This window comes from Suricata suricatta, chromosome 13 (genome assembly GCF_006229205.1).
Source record: "Suricata suricatta isolate VVHF042 chromosome 13, meerkat_22Aug2017_6uvM2_HiC, whole genome shotgun sequence".
NCBI lineage: Eukaryota > Metazoa > Chordata > Mammalia > Carnivora > Herpestidae > Suricata > Suricata suricatta.
The window spans coordinates 35,758,964-35,770,686 of record NC_043712.1 but is presented as its reverse complement, the minus strand read 5'-3'; the positions used below and the strand labels follow the sequence as shown (position 1 = coordinate 35,770,686).

Genomic DNA, 11,723 nt, shown 5'->3' with positions numbered 1-11,723 from the left:
CACTGCGGGGCCCTGGGCCAGGGCCCGGGGAAGCGCCCGGGGAGGGGCCTCCGGGGCCGGGGGGCACGGGTGGAGGCCCGGGCCGGGGCCGCCCCTCCTCCTACCGGGCTCTCCGCAGCGCCGTGTCCAGCCTGGCGCGCGTGGACGATTTCCACTGCGCCGAGAAGATCGGGGCCGGCTTCTTCTCTGAGGTCTACAAGGTAGGATCAGCAGAGAGGGCAGAGGGGCGGGTCCGATCCTTAGACGGGAGGCTGGAACTAGGGGTCCCAGACCCGGACAACACTCGCGACCTGGAGAATCTGCACGGGACTCGCCGGCCCATGCCGCCCCCAGGTTCGGCACCGACAGTCTGGGCAAGTCATGGTGCTGAAAATGAACAGACTCCCCAGTAACCGGGGAAACACGCTACGGGAGGTGCAGTTGATGAATCGGCTCCGACACCCCAACATCCTAAGGTGAGCGGCCCCAGCCGCTTGCTGAGAAGCTTGCTGGGAGAAGAGGAAAGATCCCGCGGGAAAAGTGGGAACTGAAGACGGGCCTAGGTTCTCACAGCCTACCCTCCTATCTTCCCCATCCTTTTCCAGGTTCATGGGGGTCTGTGTGCACCAGGGGCAGCTGCACGCTCTTACAGAGGTGAGGATGGGCCAGGAAGGAGGGGACCCCCTACCATCACCAAGGGGAGAAAGTCAGCGCCCGATGCATCTATAGAGGAATAATGAGAGGCAGCAGGACCTCCTCCCATGGGAGGCTTCCTGAACTTCGTTTTGGGCTAACCATAATAAAAGGCCTCAGTTGGTCACCTTCCTTATATGCTCTATAACAACGTTGTCCAATAAAACTTTCTGCAGTGATGAAAATGTTCTGTAGGTACATGTGGCTAGGCAGCAGTAGAAATACGACTAGTGTGACTGAAGAACTGAATGTTTAATTTTATTTAAGCTTAATAATTTAAATAGTTGCATAGGTCTTGGACAGAACAGCCCTAGAATATGAGTGGGGGATCCTGGCGCACAGACTCACCCTTCTGACCTTTGTGATCCTCCTGAGTGTCCCTGGCTTATAAGTGGGGGACCTATAGTACAGGCAGAAACCTTGACATTCTTTCCCATTCTGCTCCCCTTATGCCCCAGTATATGAATGGGGGGACCCTGGAACAGCTGCTCAGCTCCCCGGAACCCCTGTCCTGGCCTGTCAGGCTCCACCTAGCTCTGGACATTGCCCGCGGCCTGCGGTACCTGCATGCCAAAGGTGTATTCCACCGAGACCTAACATCCAAGGTAGGCTGGCCTTTTTGAGACTGTTACACTGTAACTGGCCCATGGATGTTGGAATGTGGATATAGTAGAATATTAGGATGTTGGAGTAGCAAAGTACTGGAGATGGGAGACTGGGGTGAAGGGGAGCTCTAAGGGGCTGGGTGACCAGCCCATGTTTGCAGTGAGAGATGAAGTCACAAGATTGTGGTGCATTAGACAACTGGGAGATTGGAGAGGGTTGGGGTCCTTCTGGAGTAACAGGGCTTTGGGGTGTATATTGGGAGATCAGAGAACAGAAGGTGATGGGTGTGTGGGGATGCTGTGTGTATGTCAGAACTGTCTGATCCGACGGGAAGACCAAGGCTTCACGGCTGTTGTGGGTGACTTCGGGCTGGCTGAAAAGATTCCTGTGTATAGGTGAGGTGAATGCCCCTGTGCCCCCTAAGCTTTCTAGAAGGTCCCTATCTAAATGAAACCTCCAGAGACATTTCCCTTTTGGGGTGGGGAGGGGGCTGACCTCATCCCCTTTGTTTAGGAGGGTTATCTGAGATGTTTCTGACCACTCTGCCCCTACCCCTGCAGGGAAGGGGCAAGAAAGGAGCCATTGGCTGTGGTAGGTTCCCCGTACTGGATGGCTCCAGAGGTGTTGCGGGGTGAGCTGTATGATGAGAAGGTAAGAGGTCACTCCTTCAGATTCCCAAGGCCTTCTTCCAGAGACCTTTTATAAGGCCCCATCCCAGGTTCCTTAACAGCCCTACTGAATATTTAGGAGACCCCAAGATCTCCCTTCCCCTTCACAGGCATCCCACCAACACATGAAGCTATCAAGACTTCCCCCCAAATTCTGACATATTCTGACAAAATTCTGACATGAAAACTGTCGGTTCCTCCCACTGACATTCTCTCCTCCCCTCCAGGCTGATGTCTTTGCCTTTGGGATTGTTCTCTGTGAGCTCATTGCTCGAGTACCTGCAGACCCAGATTACCTACCCCGTACTGAGGTGAATGATGTCTCCAGGTTTGAATAGGAGGAGCTCTAGACTGGCTCCCTGGAGGTTGAGGTCCTGATGGGGGGGGGGGGGGCAGAGGAAGAACCCAAGGAAGACTGACTTGAAGGCCCCTCCTCTCTGTACCCACAGGACTTTGGCCTGGATGTGCCTGCTTTCCAGACCCTGGTAGGGGATGACTGCCCACTGCCCTTCCTGCTCCTGGCCATCCACTGCTGCAGTGTAAGATCTGCACTCCCTTCCCTTGCCTACCACCCACATCCCTCAGCTGGCAAGGCTTTCCTGTCCCAGGTGGTGGGAGGAAAACATAGAGACCCTCTTCTGGAGCACTGAATGAAGCTGCCCCTTTCTCTACCCATCAGATGGAACCTAGCACCCGTGCTCCCTTCACTGAAATCACCCAGCACCTGGAATGGATTCTCGAGCAGCTGCCTGAGCCATCCCCCCTCACCAGGGCTCCCCTGACACACAATCAGAGTAAGTGAGCATGACCTTGACCCAACAGAAGTCCTTTTGCCTCTCCTCCGTAGGGCTCAGGGAATTATTTGGGGAAGACTAAGTGTATTTATTAGCCGAGAAGGCTGTAGGTGGGTAGTGGGGAAAGGACATCTCAAAAAAAGATATTTTCAAATTGTGGAGCCATGGAAGGAGAAGAAGGAAAGAAGAGGGAAAGGAGGGCTAGCTGTGACATCTGCCCCTTCCCAAATACCCAGTGGAACTGCCTTTTGTAAGCTCTAGTCCTACCAGCCTCCAGGAACTGTGATCAATGTGAAGAACAGTAACCACACACTTCTCTGTCTACAGGGTCTGTTTCCAGAGGGGGTCCTTCTGCCACACTTCCTAGGTCAGACCCCCGGCTTTCCCGAAGCCGGTCAGACCTCTTCCTGCCCCCATCACCAGAATCACCCCCCAACTGGGGGGACAATCTGACTCGAGTCAACCCCTTTTCACTCCGGGAAGACCTCAGGGGAGGCAAGATCAAGCTGTTGGACACACCCAGCAAGCCAGTCGCCCCTCTGCCCCTTGGACCACCATCACCACTGCCCTCCACCCAGCTGCCCTTGGTGACCACTCCAGAGACCCTGGTCCAGCATGGGACACCTGCCCGTCGCTGCCGCTCGCTTCCATCATCCCCTGAGCTTCCCCGACGTATGGAGACAGCACTGCCAGGTCCCGGGCCCCCCACTGTGGGCCCCTCGGCTGAAGAACGAATGGAGTGTGAGGGCAGTAGCCCTGAGCCAGAACCCCCAGGACCAGCTCCCCAGCGGCCTCTGGCCGTGGCCACAGACAACTTCATCAGCACTTGTTCCTCGGCCTCCCAGCCCTGGTCCCCTAGATCAGGACCTACCCTTAACAACAACCCCCCAGCTGTGGTGGTGAACTCCCCACAAGGCTGGGCTGGGGAGCCCTGGAACCGGGCCCAGCATAGCCTGCCCCGGGCGGCAGCCCTGGAGCGGACAGAACCCTCGCCGCCCCCCTCAGCTTCCCGGGAGTCTGACGAGGCGCTGCCCTGCCCTGGCTGCTGCCTTGGCCCTTTCAGCTTTGGCTTCCTGTCCATGTGCCCCCGCCCCACACCAGCTGTTGCCCGCTACCGCAACCTGAACTGTGAGGCGGGCAGTCTCCTCTGCCACCGAGGGCACCATGCCAAGCCTCCCACACCCGGCCTGCAGCTGCCTGGGGCACGCTCTTAGCAGTAGAGACTTGGTCTCTGGCCTCCAACCTTGGCCTTCAGGATGCCCTGTGAGGACAGAGCACACACGTTGGACAGCGCCAGCCCCAGATGGGCTGACCGGCTCTTCTCCCCATGTAGGGGAACCTCAGCATGGACTCAAGGGACAGAACATTTCCTATCTAGCCCCTGGACTTGCTCTCCCATGGGCGATCACTGAACCAGACAAAGCATTGCTGACACATGAGATTAACACGTGCAAATTATTTAAAAATATTTCAATAAAACTGCCTGGCTGGCTCCGGGCTGCCCCTATCCACTCAGCCCATGCGCCCTCCTACCCACTCACCCCCCCATTCCACTCTGGGAAGTTCTTGGGGAGGCCAAAATCTAGAGACTTCTTCACCCGCTTTCCCAGGAATAGTCCAGTTTCTGGGACAGGATTTCAAGCAGGCAGCAGGCTGGCTAGAAGTGTTGGGCGTGGATCAGCCCCTGGCTGGGCATTGCCCAGGCAGAGTGAGAACACTGGAGGAAGATGATCTTAGGGCCTGCAGGCTGCAGTTACAGGTGAGGGGCACAGGCTCTTGTCACGCGTACCTATGAGTAAAGCATCAGTGAGCTCCATGGTTCACAGTTACTAGACCGCTCATCCAACTCATCCAGCTCATCCCAGCTGAGAAGCCTCCCTCCAGTTCTAGGCCTTCCCTGCCCAACCACCCTCCCCCCTCTTACATAAGCAGACCAAGGCCCTGAAGTCTGTGGAGGTGACTGTCACTCTCAGGAATAAGTTTTTTCCCCTGACTTCTGAGCCCCTGCTCTGAGATCCTCTCCCTCCTTCCCTCCCTGGCTCTCAAGCCTCAGTCCCATCCCTCATGCTTACTCAACTCAGGGCAAAGAGTACTCCCCATCTGGATTCCTGAAAACTGCCATCTCACAGATGCAGGGAAGACGAGAAGTGCAGTCCTCCTGCCGCAGCATTGGCCAACTGGTTTGTACCTTGGAACATCTTGAGCCTTGACCATAAGACCTAAAGATTGGTGAAGTAGAACTGGGATTAGCTCTGCCCCTCCCACCCCACCCCTTTCTCTCCCCCTTGCTTTCATAAAACACAATGACATCCTAGCTTGCCCTGCCTGTCTAAGCCCACATCTGGGCATAGTTCATAGATGTCTCCTCTAACCCGAAGAGGCTTTAGGACCAGGAGAGGGAAAAATCACCCAAGATGTTAAAGATGGAAACTCCAGTTAGGGAACGTAGGTGATGACTACCCTGTTTCAGGGTCCCTGAAGTTGATCTTCAAAGTTATCCCATTGCTCCCTTACTTCCTGGTGCCAAGTGATCCTGACAGAGAGAGTGCCGCCTCAGTTTCGGTAGTTTTGTCAAGGGATGGGAAGTTAAAATGCTAGGGTTCATCAGCTGTGAAGTCCTAGCTAAAGCCTCAACTACTCCGAGAGAGAGACGACACAGGTCCCCAACCTGGTAACTTAGGGGTGCCTTGTGGTTCAGTTGGTAAAGCATCTGACTTCAGCCCAAGTTATAGTCTCATGGTTGATGGGTTCAAAGCCCTACATCTGGCTCCTTGCTGACAGTGCAGAACCTGCTTGGGGTTCTCTCTCTCTCTCTCTCTCTCTCTCTCTCTCTCTCTCTCTCTCTCTCTCTTTTTCACTCTTTCACTCTGTCTCTCTCTGCCACTCTCATTCTCTCCCTCCCTCCCTCTCTCTCTCTCTCTCTCTCTCTCTCTCTCTCTCTCACACACACACACACACACAAATAAATAACTTTAAAAAAAAAAAGGTACCAGGGACTGCTAGGTACTGGGGAGGGACAGAGAATAAGATTGTCCTAAAGAGTTACTAAGTAGAGGAAATGGACAAATTGGCAATTGCAATATTAACTTGTGAAAGAGTTTTGGGAGCAGGACCTGAAAAGGAATTGCAATACTATGTCTTCATGAAGGAATTATGGAGTTGAACGTGCCCAGGAATCCTAACAGACTTACCCATAAGATCTTTTACTATCAGCATGCTGCCATGACTTAACCCAAAGTGAACCAGGTGAACTAATTTCCATCAATATCTTCCTTATGCTGGTGGGATGATTAATCTGAGGGGAGATTCAGAGAGATGAGAGATATGTGGAAAATGATGAGAAATATTCCAGTGTGGGGAGGGGGTAGGAGACAAGGGCCAGTGGAAGAAAAGAACACTACAGGGAGGCCTATGAGCTTTGACAAGAGGACTGTGTCTGACGTGCATGACCTCGGCTCATCAGTGACCTGTCCCGCAGCCTTCAAGTGCCACCGTGCCAAAGGAGGCCCGCCCTTCGGTTCACCTCCCAGCTGGGTAAGGACTTCTGCGAGTCTTTGAAGGGAGTCATTCCATGGGCTGCTCTGTGCACAAGGAGCCAGTCCCTTTAATCCAGCCCGCCAGTTTGGGACCTCTCTGCCTGAAGGTCCACGAGAGTCAAGCAAGCTGCTAAGCAGCGCTGAGAGCTGACCAGAAAGCTGAGATGAGAAACAGGTTAAAGTGAAGATGGTTCATAAGCTTCGACTCTCATGCCACCTCCAGTCCGTTGGCAGGGGCCACCTCGAGCATTGTGCTGAGAAGCTGCACGGAAAAGGAAGGCGTGCTGTGTGCGCACTGCCATTCCTAACTTGACGGCATATTTCCCTTTACCCACTACAGTCTGTGAACAAGGGTATGCTTACTGAATAATAATAGCCACTGAATGTGGCCAGGTCAGAGGACAAAGATTTACAGTGGTTTTGGCTCTCATCCCAGGTTCTCGCAGTGAGTGAGATGTAAAAGCAACTCTTCTCGTTCAGTATCCATCCTGAGGGACAGCAGGTATCTAAAAACCAGAAAGAATGTGACAGTGTGACAGCACAGCCCAAACCCAGCAGGGAAATCTCTCCACTTGGGGTGAAAGTGAGGACTCTGCAATCTGGTTGCTCACAGAGTCGCCCTCGGTCTAATCTCAGCACCTTTACTGACTCCTAATACTTGATCTTTGCAATCTTTCTTTGGCCTCTCCTGGTAACTCCATTCCTATGCATATTTAGGAAAAGCCCTTAGTATTCAACAATATCACTTCTTAACAGTCTGGGAGCTTTATTTTAATAGCGCAGGTGGTACTATTCCCAATTTCTGAATGATCGCAGTCTCCCCCCTACACTTCGGCTAACGTCACCTGGGCCCCGCCATAAGTGTTCGGTAGGCTCTCATTCATTCTCCTTAAAGCATTCCTCACTGCATATTCAAAACTCTCCCACACCCTGCAAGCTGCTAGCCACCTCCTTCCCTTTCCTCTCCACTCTTCCACAAGTAATAGCTTTCATTCCTGTTCCGCTTAAATGGTTGAACTCTCTCCATTTCCCTCCCTTCCACCCCAAAATTTGTCTCTTCCCTGCTCCTCTGTTCCTGACTATGAGAAATAAACATCCTTCTTTCTTCAACAATCCATACCCCAATCAGTGCTAATGATCCCAACCCACTCTCTCACTGCTTTATTCCATGAGTCCTACCTCCATCACTCAAAGACCATTCCTTCCCCACTCGCTCCCTCTCTTCTCTCTACATTTTCTCATGCCCTCTTCCCAGCTACCCTCTTGCATTTCTCTCCTATGGCAACTAAAAGGGAGAAAAAGTCAGTGTGGCCACCGTGGAAAAGGCTGAGAGGATAAGGATCATACTGAAACGTAGGCAGGAACCGTAGGAGCCCAGGTGAAGGATTTTTTTTTAGTTTTTATATTACAAGGAAGAATAAGTCAATGTAGGGTTTTAACGTAGAGGAATTTTGTTCACTGGTTGTATCCCAAATGCTTGGTCACAGCGCTGGACATATAGTATTTATTCCATAACTTTTGATGCAATTCATGAACTGGAATGACATCAGATTTTTGTTTTGAAAGGATCACCCCGGCTGCAACATGAAAAATGGATGGGGGAGGGAGGCGCGGAGGGATGTTTAGGAAAAACAGTGCAGCAAGCTGCTGCAGTGATCCTTGCCGAAGATGGGGGTGGGCAAAAATGTAAATGAATGTATAGATGTGGTGGTGGAAAACGGAGGGAGCTTCTCTGGCCGAGTTGCGTACCTGCTGAAAGTGAGCAAGCAGGTGGGGGGTAAGGAGCCACCATGGAGAGAGAGCCGCCAGCTGCCAGGCAGCACCGAGGAACCGGCTGAGATGGAGACTAGAGTTCTGGTGGCACCAAGCAGAGTAGCCACACAATATGGCACATGTAGGTGCCAGCGTGTACACGGTGGGCCCTTGAGTTCATCAGGTGATGAACTCCGATGTACCAGGAGGTCGACAGAAGAGAGGAGTGAGTGACTGAAGTGATGGGTAGAGAGAGAAGTGCCAGCTGATGCAAAGGGAGGAAACAGGAGAGAGAGTGGGTTGGAGGCCTCGATGAGGTTAAAGACGTGTGGGAAAGTCTGCAGGAGGTGGGTGTGGTGGGAGTGGAGGTCTGAAAGAGCGCCTGGTGGGTTCAGTCAGAAGGGCATGTGACTCTTGCTCTTGGAGTCATGAGTTCAAGCCCCACATAGGGGGTAATTACATCGATAACAAAGAAACAAACTAAAAAATAAAATAAAAAGAGACACCTGCATGGCTCAGTTAAAAGTCTGACTCTTTTTTTTTTTTTAATGTTTTTTATTTATTTTTGAGAGAGAGAGAGAATGCGAGCAGGGAGGATCAGAGAGAGAGGGAGACACAGAATCTGAAGCAGGCTCCAGGCTCTAAGCTAGCTGTCAGCACAGAGCCCGACACAGGGCTTGAACCCACTAACAGTGAGATCATGACCTGAGCCGAAGCCAGACACTTTACCGACTGAGCCACCCAGGCACCCCAAGAGTCTGACTCTTGACTTCAGCTCATGATCTCACAGTTCCTGAGATCAAGCTCTGTACTGGGCTCTATGCTGACAGTGTGGAGCCTGTTTGAGATTCTCTCCCTCCCCCTCTCTCTGCCTCTCCCCTTCTCAAATTCTCTCTCTCTCTCTCCCTCTCTCTCCCTCTCTCTCCCTCTCTCCCTCTCTCCCTCTCTCTCTCTCTCTCTCTCTCTCTCTCAAAATAAACAAATAAGCTTTAAAACAAACAAACAAAAACAGATCTCGGAATTGAGATCAGAAACCCGCCTTTCAGTGGAAGAGCAGTTTAAGATTCTGGGATCTAGGGTGCGGCTGAGGGACCGGGGGCGGCACTGCATAGAACTGAAGGTCACAGAGAATGCGAAGGCTATAGAAATGAAGGCTGGGTGTGTCCGCACATAATCTCGCTATCTTAAGCCTTGGGGGAGTATCCAGATGCCCCCTAAACTAGACATAGCCTAACCTGGACAATAGGTAACCAGTCCATGGACATTCCAGTCGCCTTGGCCCTGGCACCCTGCCTCTAATCTCAGCCCCCTTTTTGCACAGCCTCTCTCCTTTTATGTGGTCCCCCTCTCTTACCCCCACATACTGCCTGGGCTCCTGCCTTCAAAATAGATGAACGCTCCATCCCAGTTCCCTACCCCACATTACCCCCCCACCTCATTGTGCCACCCACGCTTGAGAGCTTCAGCTACCTTGCCCCACCACCCCTCATCAATCAGTAATTCTTAACCTTTGAGGAATCTCAGATGTAGTCAGAAATAAAGCTATAGACCCTCTCTTTAGAAAAATGTGCAAACAACCAATTTCACATCTAAACTCAGGGTGTTCCCAGATCTTTGACACTGAAATCAAGCCACATGAGACCTGACTTTGGTGCTTTGGACAGTGAGATCTGCATTGCTGGCTGCCACCCTCCTCTCCTGGAGGATCTGCCTGAGAGCTGGGTGAGTCGCCCTGAATCCAGTATGCCACTTGCTCCTCCTCTCTGTTGGCCAAGGCTGCAAAGCTTGTGTCAGCCAGCCCTCTGATTCACTATCCCTTTCCTCAACTACTTAATATGGCCCCCTGCTAGATAGATCCCTGCCCCTGCCACGAGTGTCTCCTCATTTCAATCCATCCCTCATGCACACCCTCCCATCCCTCCTCTCCCAGAGCAGATACCTGACGCGGTGCATGTGAACAAGGGCTTCATTGTGTCCTGCATCCTGCTCAGCCTCTGCTCCAAGATCGTCCTCTGCACCTCCTCACTTTGCAAGGCCTGCTTTGTCTTCTCCCTGTCAGACTGGCAGGCCTGTAACTGCTCTTGGGTGGCTTGGTGAACTCTCTGTTCCTCCTGTAGTGCTTCCTGACTCAGGGCCAGTTCCCTCCTGGACCCCAGCATATCCTCTTCCCTTTCCCCCAGCTGGGTTATCGTTAGGTGGAGCTGCTGCCTCAGGCTGCTGTTAGTGGTTTTCAGAACACTGTTCATCTGCTGAAGCTGCTGAGACACCTGCAGATCTGTTCAGCCATAATCAGAGATTTGGAGGACATCTTCCTCAGCTATGCTCTGGTGCCCTGAGACTTCAGCATCAGTCCTTTTTCTGCTTCTTGCAAATTTGTGCATAACAGGCTGAAATATAGGATCTGACTGCCTAAAGCTTAAGGAAGTACTGGATCAGGTTAAGCATAATTTAGGAAGACACAGCCCTTTAAAAGAGACCTGGCTGGAAACCAGACCGAAAACTAAGGATATGGTGGTGGTGACTTGGGGTCCTGCCCAGAGGAAGGGCAGCCTCTGGGGAGGGAAGAGGAGAAAATTGCTTGGGGTAAGTGGGAACTGGGGGACAGCCATACTCACAGCGCACTCCCAGGCAGATGGCGGCCACCCCTAACAGCAGGCAGGTGAGGAGCAGGCCAAGAAAGACGTACTGCGTGCAGGATGCGCGGCCTTAGGGAGACAGTGGGATGAAGGGCAGAGAGCCCCACAAAAGTCTATAGTCTGAGGTGTATTCATGCGAAAGGGCATCCCTCAGAGGATATGGGGCAGACATGGTGGGTTTTGTCGGGTAATGAGTTTCCGCAGGTAGCAGAGGGAAAATGTTCCAGAATAAGGGCTGGATTGCTGCTGGTAAGGTTTGCTACCTAGTAAGATGGGGACGAAATCTCAGACGGAGACCGTGAACGGGGATATATGAGTGGGGACCACCTTAAAGCGGGGAGAAGGGAGGCTCTAGGTCACAGGTAGGTCAACCTGTGGGAAAGACGTAGGTGGGTACTGGGGTGAAAAGAACGCGGAAGGGGGTCTCAGGGCTGCCCGCACAGTTCGGAGGGCTCTTCCGGCAAACTCGGTACCAGACCCGCACACCGCCGGGCGCACCACCAGCCCCGCCGGCACCCCGCCGGCACTTCACTTCTTTACGCGGCGGCGGGGGCGGCAGCGCCAGGGGGGAGAAGTGGGAGGGGCCGCCCAGCGGGAGACCCCGCCCCGCTTCGCCCCGCGGGAGACCCCGCCCCGCTTCGCCCCGCGAGCGAGCGCCAGCCCTGCGGCGGGGGGCGCGCGCTGGTGGGGAGCTCTGTACTCACCGGTGAGAATCTTCCCGGCAGCTGGTGACGCCACGGAGCTCCAGGACGCAGTTGGCTGCTCCGACTGGAGCCCTGAGGACCGGTAGCTACTCCAGTTTGATGATGGGAAGCCCCGGGAAATTCCCTTCTTTCCACCCTCTTCCTCTCCACCGCGCTGAGAAGCCCTCAGCGAGCCGCTAGAATGCTCTGGGACCCGCTCAGCATTCTCTAGAGTTCTGCCTCTCCCCCAGGATTCTTGTGTCTCCCCTGGGTCTTACTATATCCTCTCCCCGGGGATCCCCTCCTCTCCCATTTGGGTCTCCCCTTATGTTTTCCTCAGCACACACACCCCTGCCTGCCCCGGAAGCGCGTCCAC

General features: G+C 53.4%; 2 protein-coding genes across 4 annotated transcripts in view; one reads left to right on the top strand and one right to left on the bottom strand.

The window, feature by feature from the left end:
- Nucleotides 1-2: 2 nt before the first annotated feature.
- On the top strand, nt 3-4,251 carry TESK1 (testis associated actin remodelling kinase 1; the record flags this gene model as incomplete). Its single annotated transcript, XM_029919657.1, has 10 exons — nt 3-200; nt 334-455; nt 585-633; nt 1,131-1,277; nt 1,591-1,673; nt 1,839-1,929; nt 2,174-2,257; nt 2,396-2,485; nt 2,626-2,740; nt 3,068-4,251. Coding segments are annotated over 10 exons (1,866 nt in total), but the record flags the coding sequence as incomplete, so codon positions are not given.
- Nucleotides 4,177-11,723, bottom strand: part of CD72 (CD72 molecule) — an 8,135-nt gene continuing 588 nt past the window's right edge. For 2 of the 3 annotated variants that reach the window (XM_029920888.1, XM_029920890.1), the window contains exons 3-9: nt 11,369-11,440; nt 10,644-10,733; nt 9,968-10,303; nt 6,640-6,782; nt 5,932-6,035; nt 4,813-4,959; nt 4,177-4,529 (exon numbers count right to left, since the gene is read on the bottom strand). In XM_029920888.1, the coding sequence (XP_029776748.1) occupies nt 4,818-4,959; nt 5,932-6,035; nt 6,640-6,782; nt 9,968-10,303; nt 10,644-10,733; nt 11,369-11,440 (887 nt within the window). In that variant the 3' untranslated portion in view covers nt 4,177-4,529; nt 4,813-4,817. The remainder of the gene's footprint in view (nt 4,530-4,812; nt 4,960-5,931; nt 6,036-6,639; nt 6,783-9,967; nt 10,304-10,643; nt 10,734-11,368; nt 11,441-11,723) is intronic. The other variant, XM_029920889.1, reaches the window with a different exon arrangement.